General features: G+C 37.4%; 2 protein-coding genes across 34 annotated transcripts in view; one reads left to right on the forward strand and one right to left on the reverse strand.

The window, feature by feature from the left end:
- Nucleotides 1–2495: 2495 nt before the first annotated feature.
- LOC129578748 (protein furry) overlaps nt 2496–23612 on the reverse strand; it is a 41707-nt gene continuing 20590 nt past the window's right edge. For 8 of the 21 annotated variants that reach the window (XM_055467797.1, XM_055467788.1, XM_055467796.1 and 5 more), the window contains 19 exons: nt 20082–20201; nt 10687–10820; nt 10509–10607; nt 10279–10413; nt 9987–10155; nt 9811–9913; nt 9384–9665; nt 8056–9269; nt 7788–7912; nt 6961–7513; nt 6699–6868; nt 6483–6629; nt 6090–6407; nt 4789–5106; nt 4573–4715; nt 4267–4492; nt 3938–4186; nt 3223–3868; nt 2496–2866 (listed from right to left, as the gene is read on the reverse strand). In XM_055467797.1, the coding sequence (XP_055323772.1) occupies nt 2649–2866; nt 3223–3868; nt 3938–4186; nt 4267–4492; nt 4573–4715; nt 4789–5106; nt 6090–6407; nt 6483–6629; nt 6699–6868; nt 6961–7513; nt 7788–7912; nt 8056–9269; nt 9384–9665; nt 9811–9913; nt 9987–10155; nt 10279–10413; nt 10509–10607; nt 10687–10820; nt 20082–20201 (5369 nt within the window). In that variant the 3' untranslated portion in view covers nt 2496–2648. Of the gene's footprint in view, nt 2867–3222; nt 3869–3937; nt 4187–4266; nt 4493–4572; nt 4716–4788; nt 5107–6089; nt 6408–6482; nt 6630–6692; nt 6869–6960; nt 7514–7787; nt 7913–8055; nt 9270–9383; nt 9666–9810; nt 9914–9986; nt 10156–10278; nt 10414–10508; nt 10608–10686; nt 10821–20081; nt 20202–23612 lie in introns of all 21 variants that reach the window. The other 13 variants (XM_055467805.1, XM_055467793.1, XM_055467807.1 and 10 more) reach the window with 2 other exon arrangements.
- On the forward strand, nt 12116–19404 carry LOC129578753 (glycogen-binding subunit 76A). 13 transcript variants are annotated; one of them, XM_055467819.1, is made up of 4 exons: nt 12116–12199; nt 14774–14919; nt 16335–16512; nt 16645–19404. In XM_055467819.1, the coding sequence occupies exons 3-4, from the start codon at nt 16369–16371 to the stop codon at nt 18277–18279; spliced, it is 1779 nt and encodes a 592-aa protein (XP_055323794.1). In that variant the 5' UTR covers nt 12116–12199; nt 14774–14919; nt 16335–16368; the 3' UTR covers nt 18280–19404. The 13 variants fall into 13 exon arrangements, with proteins under 13 accessions (XP_055323794.1, XP_055323793.1, XP_055323792.1 ...); XM_055467818.1 differs by having other exon boundaries at nt 12160–12437; XM_055467817.1 differs by having other exon boundaries at nt 12166–13142.

Below are 23612 nucleotides of genomic sequence, written 5' to 3' on the forward strand. Positions count from 1 at the left end.
CAATATTTCATAATATTTCGTCACCATTATGGATTATTGCGAAATCATACGACAAACAGCAAAACATGCAAAATATGTGCGGATTTAATTTAAATTGTATTTTATTTTATTTCAAATTTATTTTTTTTATTTTTTATTATTTGTTTCACTGTTTCGACATCAAAACACGAATGAATATGACGGAGTGAATCTGAGCGCGAACAAATTTGAACTAAGTGTTGTCATCACTCTGTAGCGGCGCTCTACAATTGTTCGCCCATTCGTTATCATCGTGCGTGTACGATGTGCTATTGTTTATTGTTAACTCGGTGCTTGAATGTCTACAGGATCAATGTGATTCAATAAACTTCAGAATGGACACGCAAAAATGAATGTTTGCCAGTGTGTGTGAGAGTGTATGAGTGTTGATGAGGATATTAGATGAATGGGAATAGACTTGCTAATCCACGTCTGTCGTCTAACGCTTTCACTGAAATGGCTGAATAAACATTTCAAAATAAAGCAAACACAACCATGATGGTAGTGTATATGTCATATAAGGCATTCAACTCACAATATTGCTTGTTCTTTACCTCCAGCGTTAAAGAAGAATAAAAGAAAATCGAAGCGCATATCTTGCTCTTAACATTTCTTAAAAGTATTTCTTCGTTTCGCCATTGTCGTCCGTCCTTTTTTCCTCCCTCCTCCATTCAAATTAATGCCCTTTGGCACGGATACACACACAGACAACAGCCTAACTGTTTGCTCGCATATTTAAATTAAGATTGATGAACATTACCAACAAATATCTCGAATAAAATCATTTTGTTTACACAGCATCGCACTGAGTCAAGCTGAAAAACAAAAAATCAACAGATGAAGAAGGAATAATGAAAAAAAATTACATGACAAATAATCACAAATAATCTTGCATTAAACAGCTGAATGGCGAAAGAGTCTAACATTTTATTTACGAAATGTCTTTCAATTTGAGATATTACTGTATCTCAATCGATATATTGATGCGACCGAGAATTAATAATTAGATTCGTTTTTCATTTCACCAAACTCACTCAATGCCACAAGAATAGGATGAAATTAAAAAACCCGATTTTATATCGCAACCGACGCAATTAACTGTTGAATATGCTCACCGAAGCATACTTTGTTTCAGAAATCGTACGATGAAAGAAAAGAAGATGCGATTTTTTTTTAGAATAACTTATAACAAATTGAAAAGCTAAGTGGACAAAAAGTTACTTTGACACCAGCTGCTGTTACATGCTCGTATCCACTTATTTTCTGTAATCCACATGGCAACATAAAGCGATCGATAAACTTTGGTAATCGCAGTTTCCTACCCTCTTTTTCGGGGCCGCTCCAAACAGAGAGAGAGAGAGAGAGAGAGAGAGAGAGAGAGTAAGTTGTTTTTTTTTTTGTTTGAGCAAAAAAATGTCTCAGTTGATAACTTATTTTTCAAAAGCAGTAGCAAATGGTTTCAACCATATCTTCATTTTAGGAATGATTTCTATTTTGCTGTAGCAGGTATAGGTGGCATGAACGGGAGCAAATGTGCATGCAAACTTTCATGAACTTTTCTGTCGTTTCGATGAATGAGCAAGTATGATTCTTTAAAATTAGAAAACCTTTCTACGGCATAACAAGAGGAATTCGGTGGAAAATTCCTAATTTCATTTCCTGTGAAAAATAAAAATTGCAATAACGATAATCTTCTTTGAACGCAAAATTTATTTCCTAGAATTCTGTTTATTTGGATTTAATCACGGATTAAGTGCTATAATATTTCCAAGAACAAAATAGAAGAAAGAAAAATGTAAAGTTTGAATATGATATAAAGAGTATATTGACTTACGTGAATCGAACCGTGAAAAGATGAAATAGAATCTCTGTGTGAATCGAAGCCGAAATGAAAGGTTAAAAAGCGGCACGTAGCACGTTGAAACGTGATTCAGTTACATTACACCCTCTTCAATTTCTGCCAATGGTAGATTGAATTGCTGTTTTTCGGTGATAGGTATCTATGCGAATGAATTCTGAAAAATTGTCACCAACCAATTTTGGCAGCACATTGATCGATTTTTTCCCAGAAGGATGTTTTTAAGAGGAGAGAAAAAAATGCAGCCACAAAGGAATTGAAGGAAAGAAAAACAAATACAATTGTTGATGTGTATGGTAGTAGGAATATGAAAATGAATAATTAAAAATTACAGGGTAACCATAGTTTTACTGTCCACAAGACAACTTATTCATGCTAAAGAGATCAAAGTACTAACCCTTTGAGTTTTTCCATCCCACAAAACTAAGTTTGTGCAAATCAAATTTAAGTGATATACTCTTGAATGACATCTGGAAGTGATAACATTGCCGATCGTTTGCATTGTGACATCGGCTCTAATCATTCAAAATCGCCACAATAATGGAAAAGTAAGTTCAACGATTCATAACAACAACAAAAATCAGACATTCAGCGAGATTGAATTAAAAAAAAAAAACAATTTTTTCCATCAGTACTACGCATTTATTTTTTCTATCAGTAATACGAAACAGAATTCAGCTCGTTCCTTTTTAGTTTCGATACATTTTATTGCTTATTTCTCTCACGCCCCTTATTCATTGATAATAATCTAATGAATTCTATATACAATTTACTACAGCGTGGTAATAATGTCAACGGATGCATCTTTCGATGGTGAAGGTGTAATAGCAGGAGAAGATGGTGGTTGCTTGAGTATGCCTGGATTGCCCACCGTGTTTTTCAATACCATTTCCATGTTCGTTAATGCCGATGAGACATAGTATAGATTCTCCATTAGAATATTGTAAATTTCCGTTAGTTCATGTTCCGAGCGAGACGATATGAAGACATCTGAAACAGCAAAAAAAGGAGTATGGTTGGTAACTCGTGTACGAACAGGCTTTGTTATGCGCTAAATCCATTACGCTGAATAAATTCATGCGATAGATTTATGCGATAAATGTGATGCGCTCGCTTTGCGGTGAACGAGTTCTGTTGCTCTTCAGTTATTCACGCATGAACGTTCATGCATGAACGCATCGCTAAGCGGTAGTGAAGAGCAACAGAACTCGTTCACCGCAAAGCGAGCACATCACATTTATCGCATAAATCTATCGCATGAATTTATTCAGCGTAATGGATTTAGCGCATAATAAAGCCTGTGTACGAATCAAATTAAAAAAAAGTGAATGATTGATGGGTCTTACCGGTACGGTCTTTGGTCAGTCTTTGCGCATAGATCATTAGAATCAGGGCAGTGTCATCCAATACCCAATTATTTTCGGAGGTGTATGGAACCAAGCCCGACGTTAATGTTGATGTTGAAATGCATGACGTTGCACTACCAGACGGTTGTAGTGAAAAATTGGAAACGGGTGACAGAGTCACAGTTGACGAATATTTCCGGAATTGACGTGTCAGCGCAATGGCTGAGTTCCATTTGTGTTTGTCGATCATTTCGTGCAGACAACTTTCGAATTCTTGTATCGATGGCAATGGTCGGGTTGGTGTGTGATCGCCTTCCGTTGAAGTGGATGTGTCTAGAGAATCCATATCGGCATCGTCGATACAACGTAGCAACGCACCACGTACCGTCATATATCCACTCGATAAATCCTCCATTTTCTCATTTTGTCGCATGCTCGTCATTACGCTGATTGCAATCTTGTGATTCGATTCAATCAACAATAGCAATTGAAAAATAAGCTTGTAAATGCCACGTCCCAAATCGATGAGTAGCTCAGATGTGGCTGGATCTGGTGAACCGAGAGCAGCACTTGTTGAACCCTCATGTGCCGATTCCGTATCGCTGAACAGAGTCATTTTATATGTAGTTTTCATCGCTTCCAAACACTGAAATGTGCATAATGGTTTTGCCATTAGTATTTTATTCCATAATCTTTACCACCCCAAACAATTTACCTCCATAACATGATCTTTACGATCAAAGAATGTTTCGAGATGCTCTTGAACTTCGAGCACACAGAAACGCAACGATTCCAAGAGTCTGGGCGTGGTTGGAAAACTTTGATTGTACCAAACACGTGGCGGTTCCTCTTTCGTTGACAATAAATCTGACAAAATAGATATGCGCTGGCCAAGTTGTGTACCGGTACCAGTGAAATATTTCATCGCATTTTTCGATATGGTTATCGATTTCAATGTTAATTCCTGCAAATAAATTTAAATGAATTTATTTTTATCTAAAGGTATAAAATCTACTCAAAAGAGATTTCGAAACAATCGCCTACCTTGACCACGCGATACAATTGCATGAGCAGATCTGGGGCAAAGTTAGTGGCTGGATTAAATAGAAGAGCTTCAATATTTCGTCGCCATTGGTCTTCGGCTTCGTCTCGAATTGGGACACGATATGATATCATGCCGGTCATATGCGGCGACGCATTGCATGGTGTTATTTCACCCAAATCACCAGCACTCGAACCACTTGTATCACTCCGTGATACCGAATCACGTCTGTGAATTAGCAGAGTAAAAATTATTCCACGGTTAAATATACATTTTACGAAATTATTAAATGAACCAATCCGACCAACCTCTGTCGACGTTCACGTATGCTCAACGTTGTTGGTGGGCCGCTGTGATATTGAGATTTGATGAAAATTGGCTTTTGATATTCATCAAGTGGAGATTCCGATTCAACGTCATCATCGGATGAATCTTCCGGATTGTGTCGAGTCTGTTGAGGCAAATCAACGGTTTATGCATTAGGGTTATGAAAATAAATTGAACCAAATGTATGTTCTACTTACACGTCGCTTGTTGAGTATTGGTGTTTTTTCGCTTAAGCTCTCCTCCATCACCGAATGACCCTTTGAACCGGTGATCGGTTCACTGTCGGATAGTGGTCGACGACGAACACCCCAGTTAAAGTTGTCTGTGGATTCGCCTTCGATGCTTTCGCTTTCATACTCCAAAAAGTCAAAATCTTTGAAAACGCCAAAGTCCGGTTGGCCATCATCTCGTCGCGATCCACCGCTTAGATCCTGTTGTGCACCACTCGTTTCCTCGGTACTTGACGCAGCCGACGATTGCCGTTCCATCAAATCAGAGGATTGGCTGAATATAACCTGCAACATTATCGCGCAAACATCTTGTTAATTTCATTTAGAACCATACCAAACAATCGAAACGATTTCCGAACGTTTTTGTTTTTTTCATTTGAAAAGTAATTTGTGCGAGTATTTCGGTGCTTGAACAACAAAATCATAAATGATACAAGAGAAAAATCAAAAATCATACAAACATCTGTGTCTTTCGTGCAATAATTATAATACTAACGTACATCAACGTAAAAAATGCATTTTCAAATCAATGTGTTACATCATTCGATAACGTCTATTCAGTTTGGGGAATTTTTTTCTGTACACGAGTTGCATAACAACTTTAAGAGCTACTTGTGTGTATGTGTTTGTGTGTCATTCTCCGGTGAAACGAATAAATGTGTTTACAAGAAATGCAAGTGTGATGGAAACGATAAAATAGCTACAGATAGATTTTCGTAACTCAAGAGAAGAAAAAAATCATAAAATCAAAGAAAGAAAAAACATAATTGAAAGGTTGTGTGAAGAGATGAAATATAATGTTCTGTTCTGTTTACCTTGGAATTGGAACAAACCGAGCTTATGAAATCATCCTATTTTTTTCAAATCAATGTGTTTGAGTTTTTTTTTATCGAAACAAAAATGTCACAATCAAAGAAAGAAAATTAAAATTAATGCTTTGCAAAATAAATTCACGGACATAATTAGTTTGATATGAATTCATGCTTGGATCAAACGAAAAATAAAAATAAATCTCATTCAGGACTAGCAAATCTTCATTCAATCTATTTTTTCTAAACGGGTTTTAAAACATTAATCATTCAGACAAATGTACATCTGCATCATCAATTATTTGAAATGCTCCAGGTGCATACACAAATTTCGGCATTTTTTTTCTTTGTTTCAAGCAATTCATTCGAATATACGCACAAAATGTTTTGGCATATTTTTGGTTTGCATGTTATTGACAAACAGCCGAAAATCCAATAGAATAATGCTTTGCCACATACCGATGGACTCTTGGGTAAACCGACGGCTCGTTGACCACATGTTGTTAGTAAATTAACAAGGCATTCTCGAACACGTGATTGAGACAGCCAAGGCCTCTTCCAACCACTTAATGGTGCTGTATCAGCTGGTGACAAACTGGCACTTCGTCTCGGTGAATTTGGTGTTCCACTGATATTGTGATTCAAATGGATAGCCTGCCCATTATTTCGGTTAATATTTTGCGTTGAACCAGTTTCAGATTTGAGTAAAATACGTCGGCCGATTAGCGGTGTTTGTGCCACATCAAACGTAAAGTCCATTGTGCGACCAGCAAGTTCCTACAATTGAAACAATTAGAATTAAGATGATTTTTTTTCATTCGAATGTTGTTATATATAGATGCGATAAGTAACCTTCTTGCAAAACACTTCGGAATCACTGAAACTGCCATAGTAATGATGTGATGTTCCACCGGGTGAACCCTGTGGTACAACTTGTAGTGTTGAACTTCTGGTCACAACCAATTTCAAAATTTTCAACGCATCTTTCCAGTAAGAATTCTAAAAAATTGGGAAAAACAATGATTAGCCAATATTTACTCGATACATTGTGGAACAACGTACACTTACATCCAAGTATTTAGCAATCACTCGAATCAAATCAGATGAAATTGGTTGCGCGTGTGGTGACGACAGATCGATATAATGCAACATGCAATGTATGATATTCAAAACAGGCACCTGCACTTGTTGCATACCCTTTTCGAGAACTTCCACCAAAAATGCTAGCATATGAAGACCTAATTATCGAAAAGCAAGCAATCGCGGATTAGAATTTGATCGCAATTTACGGAATGTCACCCCGTCAAAAAAAAATGAAAATGTGACCTACCCATGTGAGCATATGTATCGTACAAATATTTGACGACACATTTTGTCCATTGGAATGATTCTTTGCTGAATGTTTTTCGGCTGTACAATGTCATAACCGTGCCTAAATTTTCCAATTTCGCACCGAGCTCGGATGAAACCTGTGCAATATTTTCGGCACTGCGAACGCACACTTCGTTGGCATCTTCGTAGTGTAGCAGCATGTACGGTAAGAGAGCGATAACATTCATTGGGAATGCACAGCTTTGCGTTGGATCACACACCGGCAGACATAGCAACGGTGCCATTTGTGACAACAGCGCAATTGTCTGTTCATATGTAACGGAGTGTGTGCAACCTTTCAATAAAAGTGCATGAACACCGGGATATCCGGTCCATTTCAATTGCTGTTGTAATTTTTCGACTTTGTCTCGAGCGTCTGGCCGATCCAAAGGCAGACGATGCAGCACTCTGGCCAACAAACGTAATGCCAATAAAAATTCATGCTCATAATCGCTTTCCAACAACGACACGGCCAACCAGAACAGTTGCGCCAATATTGTCATTTTATCATCCTGCAAAAAAGAATTGTACAAATTTCGCATTAAAAATTGGAACATGTTTTGTGGAAATAATTCAACTGGTTTCAATGATTCACGCTTATTTCACGTTTTTAATACGCGTTAACGTTGTCAACGCAACAAGCGTGAAGGAGACCCCATTCATTAGGTAAAATTAGCGAAGCATTTTCTTTGTTCGGTTCAAACATATTCGTTTCGTAACGAATGAATTTGCAAATTTCAACAGAATTTTCTAGCTATACTTGCAAAATACATACAAAATACTTACTTGTGTTGCTGTGTCGCCAAGCAATTTCAAGCTTTGCGCACTACGTGACCGAGATAATGACGGGCCGAATTTTGCGGTTGAATTTCGCTCTAGCTCTATAGCGGCCGCACGATTTCTTAGCTCAACTACGTAAAACAATGGCAAAATGATAGAGAACAAACGAAAAAATATTTTGCATAATGATAAGAAAGGCTAAAAATCTCGTTAGAACATAGAAGAAAATATGCGACAGATGAAAGTTTGAAAACCCTATCGACAAATGATTTACCTTGTTTGTCACACGGTGAACTGGATACTTTGCGAGTACAGTATGAAACCGAGTAGCTGGTGCTTCTCGCGTGTCCGGATGAGGTAATGTGGTTTTGTGTTTGTTGTATGATGCCGGATGGTGATTTTTTGCCACCGGCCGATACATTCACGCCATCTTTGTTGTTCAAATTTGGCGTGCTCTTGAAAATGTCTTTCATAACGTCCAACGGACGGAAATCCGAATCCAAACTATCGACGGCTGCTTCGAGTGTTAGAAGCAATTCCGTGACATAGCCCTGCATATCTTCACCTTGTTCGGCCACCGTTTCAACCAATCGTGACAAAATGTCGGATAACATACGTGAATTGATTGGTACATTCAGTGCACGGAACACTTGCAAACTGCGACCGGCATAGTGACGCGATGAGCAGCTCAATCCAAGCTGAAGTGCTGTTTGAGCCCAGCGTTCTGAAATTCGTGCATGTGGATAACTGTCGGAGTAAACCTTAACGATGTGATGCAAGAAGCATGTCAATTGTTCGGCCGATTTCACCGACCACACTTTGGCAGTAATATCTTCATAGTTCCACAGCGGTTGCGAGCTCTCTTGTGACATAAATCCGATGAGATCTTTTATCACCTGCGTTGTTTGCATTGTCGTGCTGGTGGTCGTTTCTTCGGGTGTCGTGTGGACATTTGTGGCTTCTGCATTGGAATCCGTTGTAGTTATGCCAACGCTTGGCGTTGCATTTGCATTGGCCGTTGGTTGAACGATCGTTGTTACCGTGGAAGTTGGTGTCACTGAATATGACGTTGAATGTGCTACTGCATTCAAATTTGTATTGTACAAATAGGCATCGTACTCTGAATCTGGTTCTGAAATATGACGAAGAAAAATGTGAAACGGTAAGCGTTTCAACGGAAGCTTGACAAATGACATACCAGTAAAATTATGTTGCGTCACTGGGAGTGTTGGAATGGATAGACCAAGGCCCATTTTGGATGTTTGTGCATTCAAAAGGATCTTTGCAACGGTCAAATGATCATTGTGCTCGGCCAGCACAACCAACAAGTTCAAAAGTAGCTGCTTGCAATGATCTCGAACGATTGGACGTGTGTGATCCAAACCCAAGAACAGAATATGCAACATGATCGGTATGTGAAGTGTCCAATCGATTTCGGGTATGCCGTCGATGACAATGTCAGTCAAGAGCATGACAGCCACATTGCATCTATTACGATAGAAAGTTCAGAAATTATTATTTTATTCACAAATCGATTTGGTTTCATTATTGAATTTACAAGCGACCGATAGTCTGCGTGGACTGACAAAATTGTCGACTTACCGATGAAAACCACTTATAGGCAAGCTAATATCGGGCAGAAATTCGGTGAGTTGAGCAAAATAGCCGCCATATTCGGGCATCGGAAGTGGATGAAGTACGGTTGGTGGATCGGTGCTACGTAAATCAAACGATTCTTCGGCACGAAGTTCTGGCTCATTGCTAATCATGTCTTCGGGTCTGGGTAGTATCGATGGGCCAGACAGGGCGCGAATCTTGTCACTGCCACGCGGTGGTCGATAATTGGTTGAAAATGCACGCAAACCACTATCCGATTTGCATGTTCTATTTGCCGATAAAAGAATTGAAATTAAAATTCGTACTCCGTACATTTAAACTCAAACATTTCCATTTTCTTTGCGAAAGCGTCTCCGAATTGATTATATCGCTTTCGATCATTTTAGAATTTATAATATTCAAACAGACATACCCTGTTTTGATTGGATCCTCTCCGCTGTGTCGCTTCGTGTGAATCGTTCCTTTTTCTACAGCCAAATCGGGCATACGAGAATCATTCGCACCGGTTGCTGGTCCTATTTGCCATGGAAGATGAATAATGTGATTAAATTTTTAATGCACATACTTAAATTTAGCATAGATAATTACCATCTGAATGGCTTGATGCCTTTCGCATGCTGGTCAATCGATAGAAAGGTGGCGTTTCTGTCCGTTCAATTAAGCAATTGAGTGTTTCAACGGTTTGCAGTTCCGTCATAAGCTCATCCAACAATCGATTTGGACATGCCCGTGCTAGATATAAAGCAACACGCTTTGCCTAGAATCGACAAAATCAAAATTGCATCAGACACAATTCAGTTCAAAGTTCACAAGAATACTTCATTAAGACAAATGTGTAAAAAAAATGTAAACTGAATCGAAAATTGGTTGATTAACTTACGAATAACAAGAGTTCATTTGGTGCCATTCCCGATATTATCACCAGGTAGCGTAAAATAACTTTCAAATTATTCGGCCAGAACTGGCAGAGGCTGCCCCATATCTCTTCGATTTCTCGTGTATGAGAGTCCGAATACTATTTGATGATAAAAAAAGCAAATTCAATTCTCATTCCACAAAAAGTATGAACCTTTGGATCTATCATTCGGAATAATTTTGCCACTAATGTACCTTTGTCGTGATGTAGAACAAATTATTTAGTATCATTTCAGTGGCTTCGGTCGATCCAGAGCCATCTCGTTTTGAGCGAGCGCTCGAGTCCGGGTAGAACTGAAGGGGGGAAAAAGCCAGATTAAATCGTCATAAATCAAATGGAATGTTTCATATTTATGGCAAATTGTATATATACCATGATGTATGATAGGGGTGTGGCTGGTGTTACGTTTGCAGCCACCAGTTCCATATTTTCGAGCCATGGCAATAGGCATTGCAATAAAAGTGACCGAATTTCTGGGCGCGCTGTTTGAAAGCGATGAGTAATTTCTACAGAGGAAAAAACAAAGTCGTTAGAACATGATGTAGTTTAAGGCCAATAATTTACTACGATGGATGGAAGAGTGATGAGTTTGAACTTAAAATATTTGAACGAAATGCTTCTGTAATGAATAACAGTCGTTTGTCTGTGGTGGGCAAGCGATTATTAATTGGGTCCTCCTTGGAACATACAATGGTGTCTGTTTTCAAATGCTGTATTTCTTTCTTTTGCATAATCTTCAATGTTGATAACGGAAACGTTTTTCTATGTACGTTTTTGTGGTGGAAAAATTTTGTTTGGATGTCATGTGATGCTCTCGAATTACAAATAAGAAGCCAATGATCTATCCAAATAGCTCGTCTTCTAAGATTAGAACAGACGTATATTTGGCACTTTGCGCCTTTCTGTGATTTTTTTTTATTGCTTCTACTCTGCGGCTGTCGATGCTATTTATTTTTAGCATAAACTTGATTATTTGAAACGTTGAACTTCGTTGCGATTTCCTTCAATTGAACTTTCAATGTGAAATAAAGTGTTGTCGTAATGATTTCCTCTTTTTTTGATGGGTCAACAGTAAAATGGTTAACTTAGGTTTAACCTTATTTCACACTCCAGTTGAGGTGAGCGTATACGCATGCATTCCTTTGCGTTTGTGATGATAGCGGTTCTAATTTTTTTTTGAGTATTGGGATATATGGAGTTGGAATTTTGCACTATAAACAGACATCCCTGACATCGGCATGCTCAATGTGTATTCGGTTGTGATAATGGAGACAAATGTCGTTAAAACAGCTGCCCTGATAACAAATACAAAGGTACCAAAACTGAGATTGATAACAAAAATTTCGTTTGTAAACGAAACATGTGTGTAGCATATTTAAAGCGTTGTCCACGATACGGTGCGGCTGTGTGGTTTTCATAAACGAAATCAAGATAGTCAAAGCGATTTCTGAATGAAATTTTGTTGTTTGGCCCAAAGTTGCGTCAATGGTGGTGTGTGTATGTCTCTCTGTGTGTATGTATGTGTGAGCATATGTGTGACGTATGCACATGGTAATGTATGTGCTCACTCATTCGCTCGCTTGTTTGCTTTCGTTAACAGTAGAGATAGGAAGCGAGCCAAAAAGCCGAACTGAGCAATGTACAAACGTCATCGCATATTCGAAGTCAGGCAATTATTTCAGTTATGGGCATTTAATTTGAAGCGATACATTGGTGTCGGTGTGTGCCTGCATGTATGACAGTGGGATTGATTTTGGCGCAGGCGCTCTTATCAATCTTTCACGTGAATTTACTACAATATCAGAAATATCAAGATGAGCGAAAAAAAAAGAATTTTTTTAACGATGAGTTGAGTGAGGCAAGCACACCAAGTGAAATGTAATCGGTTCGTCTATTTTATTGTATAGATTTTTTGCGCTTAGTTATGTGTTTTTATTTCTTTTCTTTTTCTTCGCTCTCTCGTCTATCGTCTATGTTTGTCACTTCGAAACAAACGTTCATGTGATAGAAGAAGTTTTGAAGAGAATAACAAACAAAATAAACGTCAAACGCAAAGTGTGAGAGAGTAGTATATATCATATCGAAACGGATAAGAAGAAAAAACAACATCTATATACATACGGGTACGAATGCGAACACACACATCTTTCTTTCTCTCGGTACACACATATTCGAGTGCAGTTTGTCGAAACCAACGGTATTCAATGAAGCGATCCGGCGTCCAAAATTATTTTGACCTTATTTCGTCCTTAGAATGACATTTTACACGTTCGCTTCGTTTTTATACGAAATTTTTGTCTTTCTGTTTCTCATTTATTCGCGTATTTTATTTTTATAATTTGATTTGTGTGTGAAATGTGTACTATTATTACTTGGACTAAGATGAACAAACACACCGAAGATAATATACATTTTGATGCCGTTTGTTTTTGGCATGCGAAATACTCTTCCATTCGGTGAAATTCATTGGTGAAAGAAATTGTAATTTGTTTGTCGTGTACTTATTCAAATCTAAAATGAAATTAGCAAATAATTCCGCAATTGTTTCGAAAGCGAAGAAAAAAAAAACAGAAACAAAGTTATGAGATAAAGTGGCAAACGGTGATTTCAAATAATATGCTTACTTTTAGAGTAATGCAATTAACGGGGAAAAAAAAGAATCCAATTAAAATAAGAAAAGAATGTATTTGGTTATGCGTAAATTGATCAAGGGAGATGAATTTGGATTTCAATTTGGATTATTTTTATTCTTCAATGGAATTATCTGGCGTTGTTGACAAACACAACTAAAAAAACACCAAAAATGCATGAATTGAAGATTGGCTGTGGTACGTGTTGTATTTCGGGTGACAAGCGATTAATTTCTGTTTACCGTTTGCGAACGATAGATAATGGGAGCTGTGCATATTTACCATGCACACAATCAGCCAGATAGTCGGCTACATATAAACAAAATCCCACTAAGAATGCTTTTCTCTCTCTTGTCAATTGAGGCGTTTTTCGTGATTCTTTGCCTGAATGATATGCCGCGCAACACTTTTTCCCCTCTCTCTCTCTCTCTCTTCTTCGTGTGCTTTGTTTTTCTTTCTTTCGTCGGTCTTCTTCTTCTGCTGTCTTTCATTCTTATTTGGCAAATGCACTCAATTTTATCGCCTCATTCGTTTGCTCACTTGCCCATGTGAACGTACCGTAAGCTGACGCATATTCTTAAATTTGTTTGCTTTTGATCATTATTCGAAAAATTTCGTTCGCGATTGATTTGATTGTCAGTAGCGCGTATATTGGGCTGATATTTCAGATAGAGCAAGAGAGAAATACCACCGAACAAAAGAGATCAAAGCATGTGAAATAATAAATACATATACAAGTTGGCTTTGCGCAAAGAAAGAGCGAACATCATCCGAAAAAAAAACAAGAAATTTCAAGTACCAAAACATCGCAGTGGCATTTATAGCAACCGCAAAATTAAATGCAGACTCGTCATCATACTGCTGCTGCTGTATTCGTTCGAATTAAAGTTAAACATCAGTTTTATTCCCTTCAAATCGCATTTCATTTCTACTTCATTCAGCAACGATTTAAATGCGAGATACGGTTATAAAAATTTCGAAAAATAAATTAAATCGATTAAAAACATTTGATTAATATTTGTTATTTGAAAAAGAAAAAGTTGCGTTCTTTTTTTTCTAATTCATTTGAAGACATTGATTTCTGAGCTAAGTTCAATTTTGCCAGACGATTAGTTTTCATTTTTTGCTCGCGTTACGTTACGCCGTTATGTTTTGATTGAAAAAGAGATTTATTTGACATTTATTGGCTTAAACAAGCTGACACAAAAAGCGCAGTCAATGCTAAAATAAGGAAACGCCCCAAAAAGGACATAAAAAGCTATACCGCAATAATAACAGAAGAAAAAACAGAAAGAGAGAGAAAGAGAGAGAAAGAGAGAGAAAGAGAGAGAGAGAGAGAGAGAGAGAGAATGTCAACCACATGATGAAATTGTTAACACAATCATAAAACCAATAATCGGCTAATCAAAGACAATTGAATATATCTCAATTAAAGTGAAGTGTGACTGAAGAAAAATACCGAATGCAAAAACCGAAAAACGAGCATTTTTACCAAATTTGTAGAAACAAAACGAAGCAAAACGCTATTGACAACGAATTGGACAAATGATAGCAATCGGTTACTGGAATAAGTACAAAAAAGAAATGCAAATAACAGCGAATATTATATTGAAAAGAGAATCTACAAGTATAAACAAACACATAATTCACCAAAAGCTTTTGCCGCTGCGGACATAATAGGAATTCCAAACGAAACTGATTTTTTTTCTGTTATTTTCATTATTTTGTTTATTATATTTTCCTATATTTTTTCTACATCTTCATCTTCTTTTTTCTCTTCCATCTCGTTCTCTCTCTGTGTGTGTTACATGAATTGATTATCATCTTAGAAAACAAACGAATTTGGGATTCGTACTAATCAACCGAAAGGGACGTTATCGACGAATAATCTTACGACTCGATTGACATTAGTTTTTGTTCGGTCCAAGTTTACGGTTGCAGTTCACAAAGAAGAGATTTGATATTTTTAGACACGGTAAGTGACTATTCATCTCGATCATTCGTAATCGATTCTATTTTATGTACATCGGCCCAAGCGACGTGCATCTACGACGAGAATTCATTACGATTCTCATCATTCAAACATATACTATAATAGTCAGGTGATTTGTTTTTTCCTACTGCTGCTGTTGAATTAGTGAGAAAGGATTCGAATCAGACGGCTCGTTCGACTTCTTTCGAGTGTAGCTTTTTGCGCAACAAGCAGAAAATCAGGGTATTATTTTTGGTTTTCTACGACTTTTCATATATTTCCACAATTTCAGAAAAAGAAGACAAGAAAAAAGCGATGAAAATGAACTCAGATAGCATTCGCAGTCATAAAGTCAAATAGCTTCCATTTATTTGACGAACCGTTTTGTGTACGTTTTTTTTTTCCTTCGCATCTCCGTCGTGCTCCTTATTTTCTTTAATTCATTGGTGATTTTCCATTCAAGTTTCTCGGATGATTTTTCGTAGAACGTAGTTTGTGCATTTCATTCTCAGCCTAACGAAAAATAAAGAGTGTACGAGACGAGTGTATGTGTGAAGTGAGAAATGTGTAGCGTATAAAGTGTATATGTGCACGCGTTGGTGAAAATGAAAGTGAATTCTTGCTATTTTCCGCAAGCCACACATCTATATGGGATATATCTAAATACTATGCGATAATACAGTACACGTACCCAAACACTGTGTGAATGAGATTAAGTCAAAAAGTTCACCATTGTGCATGTAACAATTAATAAATGCTGTCTCTTTTCTCTGTGTCACTCTCCGTCCCGTACACTCTCGCACACAATAATTTTTGCATTGTGTCAGCGCAAGCGGTTTCTCGACACATCTCACAAGTGTACGAGAAATGTTGATTGTTATGCCGACTTGACTTGGTAATGATCTGTGGCAGGAGCCGCAACAGCAGCAGTAGCAGCAACGAACATGCTTCTATACACGATACGATGACGACATTTAACGTGATCGTTGCATGTATGATTACGACGGTTGTCGCCGCAGGATTTTCGGTTTTCTTTTCATGTCTCCTTTCATTCTACACCCGACTCAAACACACAATTTTCCGAATGACAAGTAAATAATACAAGTTATAATAATAGCAACACATTTCAAAATTATCTCAGATGCGTTAAGGAGAAGAAGCTTTGAGTCGTGATTTGTTGTGTAGAAGTGGTTCAAGTAAGTTGAATTGTATTCGATTGTGGATTCGATTAAAAACGTAATTTCGGGCAATCACTTCGGCGAAATGATTCATTTGTTTTCCAGGCGCATTCAGAATAACATCGTCCGAAAACCCGAAAACACTTTTTGTTTCTTGTTATTCGATGTGAAATCGAAATTGATTTTTTCAAATGTTATTTAATAATCGGGTTTTGTTGATCTATTTCGTTTGTTGATCAGAACGACTCTTGCGGAGGGAAGAATAAAAAACTACATGAGTCACTCGAGTAATCGTAGTAGCAGTACAGAGCGACCTTGTGGGTTAACGGCATTACTGCCCATAGGAATGTCTTGTAGAGGTCGTGCGGAAGCATTTGCTCGAAGCCTTCAATCACGTCTTCGTACATTGGGAACACAGGTACATATTATTACTTAACCATTGATTTCAGTTTGTCGGATTATCGAATCGATCGAACGTATTCAATTCAAACGCGTTTGTTTTTTCTTTCGTTTCTCCCTATCGGCTTTGCGCAACAACACACACACATAGTCCAACGAATCGACACCGATCACATCCGGAAATACAGGCACGGAAAATAGTTGGTTGAATTCAGGTTCATACACACAAGCTTCAGCAAATGTGACCAATCATCAGCCAGTGGCGACCGGCAACGGTATACACGATGTAGCCGATTCATATTTTGACTTTGATATACCAGGCAGTCCAGTCGACGAAGGCGAATATGCACGTCTAATCAATACATCAAACACATCAACGGCAACACCTCAAGAAAATGCACCCGAATCGGGTTACGTGTGCGCTTCGCCAATTTCATCCGTGGATAATAACATTGGCACAGAGCACAGTGATAGTTCGTCAACGGATGATCCATTTTTTGATCCAGAATGTTCGGATAATGAACAGCGATCGACTTCACTTAGTTGCGATTATTATGATTGTGATGATTCGAAAAAAGATGTAAATGCCAAATGGTCACCACATCAAGAAGAAGAGCAACAACAACAACGAGAGCCACCACCATCATCGTCACCCCCACCAACAAATCAACATCAGGAACATCAACAGCAATACAATGGTTTCGATGGCGATAAAAGTACCGAATCTCTTCCAGATACACTGACTCATTCAACCGTCACTACCTCAAAGTCGCTGGTCACGGTCGGCAATGATGCGGATGTGACTGATTTTTGTGCGTCGCCACAATTGTTGAACGAAAATAATCGAAATGGTGGCGAACATCACACATCCAATGCCAAAGACATGCCCGATCAGAATCATGTGGCCATTCAACTCGAACGCACAAATAGTATTAGTACAAATGAAACAGTTCAGCATGGTGTGGATGTTCGCGAAATACCAAAGTACGATCCAAACACACCGAAAGAATCGCTCACCGTCGACCACTATGTCAATGGTCATTCGTCCGAGGAGGAGGACGAGCCAGTACCACGTTCCGAGCGTTTTCGTCGTTCGTCATCGTTAAAAACGGGAAAAACGCCGCCAGGAACGCCAGGTCGAAAGAAAATCGTCCGTTTTGCCGACGTATTGGGTTTGGATTTGGCCGATGTGCGAACCTTTTTAGATGAAATACCGAAAGTTCCAAAATCAGCATTCGACGAATTGACCATTGCTCCCGAGCCACCAATTTCGTTGGGTCAACGCTTAGACAAGATTATTGTACCACTGTTTCAACAGCCGGGAGCATCGCCAAATTTTTTGGATATCGTTCAGATTCAAAATGTTGCAATGGAAAATGCAGCCGTCACCGATCCCATTTGCCTTACCATAACCGGACTCGTACGCGTTCGAAATCTTGACTTCCATAAATCGGTACACATTCGCTATTCGCTGGACGCATGGAAAACTTATTCCGATCTGCAGGCAGAATATGTGCCCAATTCGTGTGATGGTTTCTCGGATAAATTCACATTCACCGTATTCGGTAATTCAATGGAAATCGGGCAACGCATCGAAATTGCCATTCGATTTTCGTGCAAAGGTGAACAATTTTGGGACAGTAACCATGGTGTTAACTATTGTTTTCAATGTATGCCGGCCACAACGCCACAATTACAAACAAGCATAAACAATGTTCAAACCGAAAATAATCCACATCATCATGTCCACCTACACGATTCATGGTGCGGCTCATCGTTTTACTAACATTCAATCGGTCACAAAATAGATGAGATTGAGCGAGCTTCAGTCGAAACGTTTGCTTTCCTATTTTTACGGTGCATTCGATTTAAATCATGACAGAATGGCCAATTGAAAACAATTGAGACAAAAATAAAAACAAAAACAAAAACACACACACAAACAAATAAACAAAACATTAAATACGACGCAAGAGATACTAAAGATAACAAAGAAATTCAACAAAGAGCTGAGCTCATTTTAAATAAGAATTGTTATGGCTGGAATGTTACAACTAGCCATTTGAAATATCTAATAATTGAAGTGAATATATGAAGAGAATGAGAAGAAATAAAAACCAAAGTCATGGTTCTAGTTTTTTATGTAATATTTGTAGGTAAATATGTCTATTGAAACAGTAGTGAATTCAACCAGCGAAATTGAACAACTTCAAACAATAAATAGAAACAGTGAGAACGAGAGGGAGAGAGTGAAGGAGAATGGAAAGAAAAACACACAGTGTTGCACATAAATAATATCAAAGTCAATTAGTTTAGGTAGAATTTTTTGCGTTGTGATATCGAACATCATGAGAGTATTGTGATATATACTGTACTGTCGATGACTGGCACACGATCGACTTACAAAATTACACAACAACACTTTCCTGATTTTTCGATATATATATACACACACACACACACACTTGGGCATACAACTTGCCAAATAATATTAGGTGATATTGAAAACAATGAAACTAGTTGTCATGCAATCGTTGCGATTTATATATATAATAGTATATATAGAAAACAAAGCAAATATCGAGAATTTTAACAGCAAGTTTACCAAAGGATAAACTTCAAATGCTGAAGAAACAAAAGAATTGTACTCCATATAATGAATATGGATTTTAACATCGAATGATGACATGTGTACAGAATGAAATCTAAATATATTTTAATCAAATTTACAAATTATGGGAAGAAAAATAAAAAAAATAAAAATAAACAAATTTAAAGAAAAGAAAATTGACTATGGAACAGTGGATCAACAACAACAACAAGAAGAAGAACGACAAAAAAAATGGAAAAATGAGATAAAAGTTATTGTTACTATTGCCAAAAAAATAAAACAATCTGAACAAATAGCGCAGATCGTTGTTTTTCTTTTTCACTCTTTTTTTTTCTCATCGTTTTTTTCGTTCTTTGTTTTCCATTTGTAAAGTATATTTTCAGACACATATCTTTCTAATGCTTTGCGAAGACAGAAAGTCGTGAACTGAAGTGGACGATTGCGTTTTGTGCGTCATAATCCAATTATAACGGTCGTCTGATATTTCAAGAGTGAATTTCGCCCGATTCTCAATCTCAATTTGTTAACATCAATCGCTGGAAATTCATTTGAAATTCACCATAAATTCGCTTGGTGTAGACTGGATTACTCAAAATTGAAATGTTGACCCTGAGACGGGCGATATTTTGTTTAGAGTGTTTTAACCTTTGTGAAATTGTCATTTGTATCGCCCCATACAAGAGTTGATTTGTACTAGACTTCTAGTAGCATTTGTGATTATAGACAACAAAACACGCTCAAGAGAAAGAGATTAGCAATAAAGCAAATTGGCATTATAAATTGTCCAATATTGACAGTATAAACAGATTTTCAAGTATTTCGATTAAAATAGCATCGCGTCCACTCAGAAACTGATTGATTTATTTGTAATGTAATGGCATCATCCGTGTAATGTGAACCAAGTCAATTAGTGATAATTTCTCCGTTTGTAAAAAGCATCAATAGAAGGAAATGATCAAATGGTTCGAATAACATACCTGAGAACATTGGCATCGTGATTTCCGGTCGCAGTTGAGCCATTTGCTTCGATAAATACATTTGCGTTCGGCAATAGGCTGTGCTGAGAATCGCATCAAGTGTTCCAACTTTATCGTCATCTGTAAGAGAATCGAGATAGAAAATGAAAACGATTAAAAGTCGTTGACTGTGCGTGTTGTCGTTGAAGCAAAAAAAAATAAATTTTAATTCACTTGAGTCTGTAATGTACGTTTAATACCGTTGAATGGACATGTTTGCATAAGTAAATGGCAAAAACCTTCTCGCCGTGTATTTTTAGATTAATACCCATAGCGCCACCACCGAAGTTGAACTTATCCATATAATTTACGCGGCTCAATTTGGTGGCGTGTTCATTATATTCATAAAAAAATAGGCAATATTCAAGTGATAATACAATTTATAACTTTTGTTTGTTGCAACCAAAAAGCTATTTAGATGATTACGTCGTTAATAATTAATCACAATGGAATCGTATGCTTTGAATCAGCTCTTATAAGGGTATAGAAAATGGTTGCTACCTCAATCGATGGATGTCTTGAAATAGCGATAAATCAATAGAACATTCCGAAGCATATCGCACGCCAAAAACCGTTCCTCAATCGAATCAACGTGAGTGTTCAAAAATCAGAACTTTCGATATTCATATTCCGTCAACAGTGGCGGAGAATTGTGGGGAATCATCCCTTCGTACGTTCCAGCAAAAGAAAAGGGGAGGTGGGACTGGAAATTAAAATCATTCATCTCGCTGCTCCAGCCAAAAGGGAGAGAATTTATTCAGCAATCGTCTGCTGAATAAAAACACATGAAATCAAACACACATTCACCGTTCGTCGACATCAACGGTTCAGTAGTTCCGAAGGCATCGTCGTATGAACAAGTATATTGTTTGTAAAGCAGATTTTGATATTTTGCCAAATGCGAACGTCTATCATTCTCTCTGGCGAAATTTGTTTCGTCGATGTTGATGAAAATGTGCTTCTGTGAATGGTTCAAACATCGCTGAATTAATCTATTTATATCATCTAAGGTCACTGAGGTTCGTGATCACAATATTTGATTGTTAACGATGATTTCAACCGTAAAACATGTAATATTCATGCATGATGCTTACAAATGTAATCGCCTACTTGCAACAAGTCGAAAAAAAAAAGAATTCCCAGCGCAGCATAATAGATTGCCTTGCTGCTATTATACCAGACGTAATCAATACCAAGAAGTATTTTCGCATTTAAATTTATGTTAACACTTTTGGATGGATTACGTTTCCTTTTTTCTCCTTTATTTTGAAGCATCTATTATGTTCTTCTAAAATGTTCATATTTTATTCAAAATCCAAAAAGTAGAATTTGAAGAAACCGCACATTGGTTTTCAAAAAAAATTGCTCGGTTTGAACGGGTTTTTAGAGAATAAAACGAATTTGCATGTATAGAAAAGCTCAACGCCTTATAAATTATTTAACTCGAATTAAAGTTGATGCGTATCAAAAGCGAGAATTGATGTATCCGCTCTTCTATGACAATAGAATCAATTTGATTACGCTGCGATGCAAACAAACAGAAGGAGTATTCTGATGGTTGGCGAACAATTTTCACAATAGATTCGAAGAGCGTTTGTTTTGAAAAAAAAAACGGAGTATTGATGGAAATATATGTTTTGTATAGAGCGAGAGCGAGAGAGAGAGTCACTCCAATGTGCGTTAGACAAACCACTCGATTGCACAGTCAAACATAAATTGAAATTGGCATGCGGCAAACGAACAACCAATTCACGCGAGCATGAAATATTTCTCACAAAACCCATATCTCTAACGATTTATTGATTGGAATTGACACGGTTTTCAATAATATTTTGAATGGAAAAGAAAAATGAAGAAACCGGAACGATTACTGAAGACAGATTAAAGAAGAACTCTGTGTAAATATAAATAAACAGATGTCATGAAATGCGAAAAAGGTCACACGTCTTGTGTATTCTCACCATTTTGTCATGCGAAAAAAGCAGGAAAAAAAAGAGATTTATCACCAAGGAGTGAATTTTTCAATGAACAAAAAATCGGAAGTATTAAAAGGCGAATCAAACAATCAAAAGGCGTATATGCGTGCTATACGTCAATGATTTTTCTCCTATCTCATGAAATACGTGCCACATTTATCGAAGAAATGTTATGAGCCAAAAACAGAATCATCTTACAAATTCAAAACATGCATTATCGATTGCCATTTTAGGGATGGAATCGAGAAAGAATTGATTTCGGAGTGAATTTTGTGAACTGTTCAATGTGAAAGGCATTGTCACGAGCATTAATCAGCCAACTGATAATAAATAGTCTACGCCAAAGTTACGAGCAAATTGTCACCGAAGCCAATTGGCAAAAGTGCCCGGGGAATCATTATCGGCTGCGGCGACAATGCAAACACAGTATCCATTAAAATATCGACCACATATATAATTCAAATTAGTTTTGGGGTTCGCTTGATTAGAGTTATTATCTTATTAATTTTTGATTCCGTTGGAGTTACTATACCGTGTCGAAACTTAAACTTTCGTCTTTTCACGTTCTCTTCCGTTTCATTAGATGCCTTTTGCTTGAATAAGCTGCGAGAGCGTACGTGAAATCCCAAAAAAAAATTGACACCAGTTTAGTGCTGGTTTGCTTCTCTGACACCACATTACACACAGTATGCTGCCGCTTTGCCGCTCTCACACTACAGCATACTGTGTGTGGTGTGAGAGCAGCAAACCAGCGCTAAACTGGTGTCAATTTCTTTTTGGGATGCCGGAAGTATTATCGTTAATCTGTTGAGCCACAGCACTGAAGACACTTTCATGAATGGTAACACGAATTTCAGTTTAATTCAGTTTCATCGTTCATTATTTTGTTATCTTATTTTTGCCCATTCACATTGGCCACGTGTCGATGGTGATATTTGATCACGGTTCAATTTTACTAATATTCGTTTACCCAAATTAAACATTTATTTTTCGTCGGCGTTGGTTTTCATTTTCTTGGAATCATCCACCTTCTTGCGGAATTGATTGAGAGATATAAACAGAGCACGTGAAAGTCACCAATAAACGTATACAAACAATTATGTGTGTGTGTGCGGAGTGTAAGTGGTCACTGAAGTCAGGGAAGTGCAAGACGAATAAATTTGCAGTACAAATCGCAAGCATCAGGCCCGTAGCCAGACGAGTGCGTGGAATTTTTGCGGCCACCCCAAAAATCATTGTCATCTCAAAAATCAAAATGCGGAATAAAATCATCGTAATGAATTCATTTAGAGGGCCGAAAGTGAAATGCTTGAATATGAATAATCGTGAAGCAAATATGGAATTGAAATTAGAATGAGTTGCATTACGTTCTTCAATAGTATTAGTCAACACAAGAAAGCAGCCGAACGATACACTTCCAAACGAATTGCCGAACGACTTCTGAATTTTGTTTTATTCCATCTTCTATAATGACTTGATATTGAGACCTATAAAATCATTCTCGATATGATATTGT

Source organism: Sitodiplosis mosellana, unplaced genomic scaffold, assembly GCF_009176505.1.
Source record: "Sitodiplosis mosellana isolate CC-2019 unplaced genomic scaffold, AAFC_SMos_1.0 Smas_scaffold_6226, whole genome shotgun sequence".
Classification (NCBI taxonomy): domain Eukaryota; kingdom Metazoa; phylum Arthropoda; class Insecta; order Diptera; family Cecidomyiidae; genus Sitodiplosis; species Sitodiplosis mosellana.

Excerpts from the sequence above, each read along its gene's own strand:
- LOC129578753 (XM_055467819.1), top strand. The coding sequence starts at position 16,369 with ATGAGTCACTCGAGTAATCGTAGTAGCAGTACAGAGCGACCTTGTGGG. Across the intron at positions 16,513-16,644 it reads TTCGTACATTGGGAACACAG|TCCAACGAATCGACACCGAT; the intron begins GTACATATTATT and ends ACACACACATAG.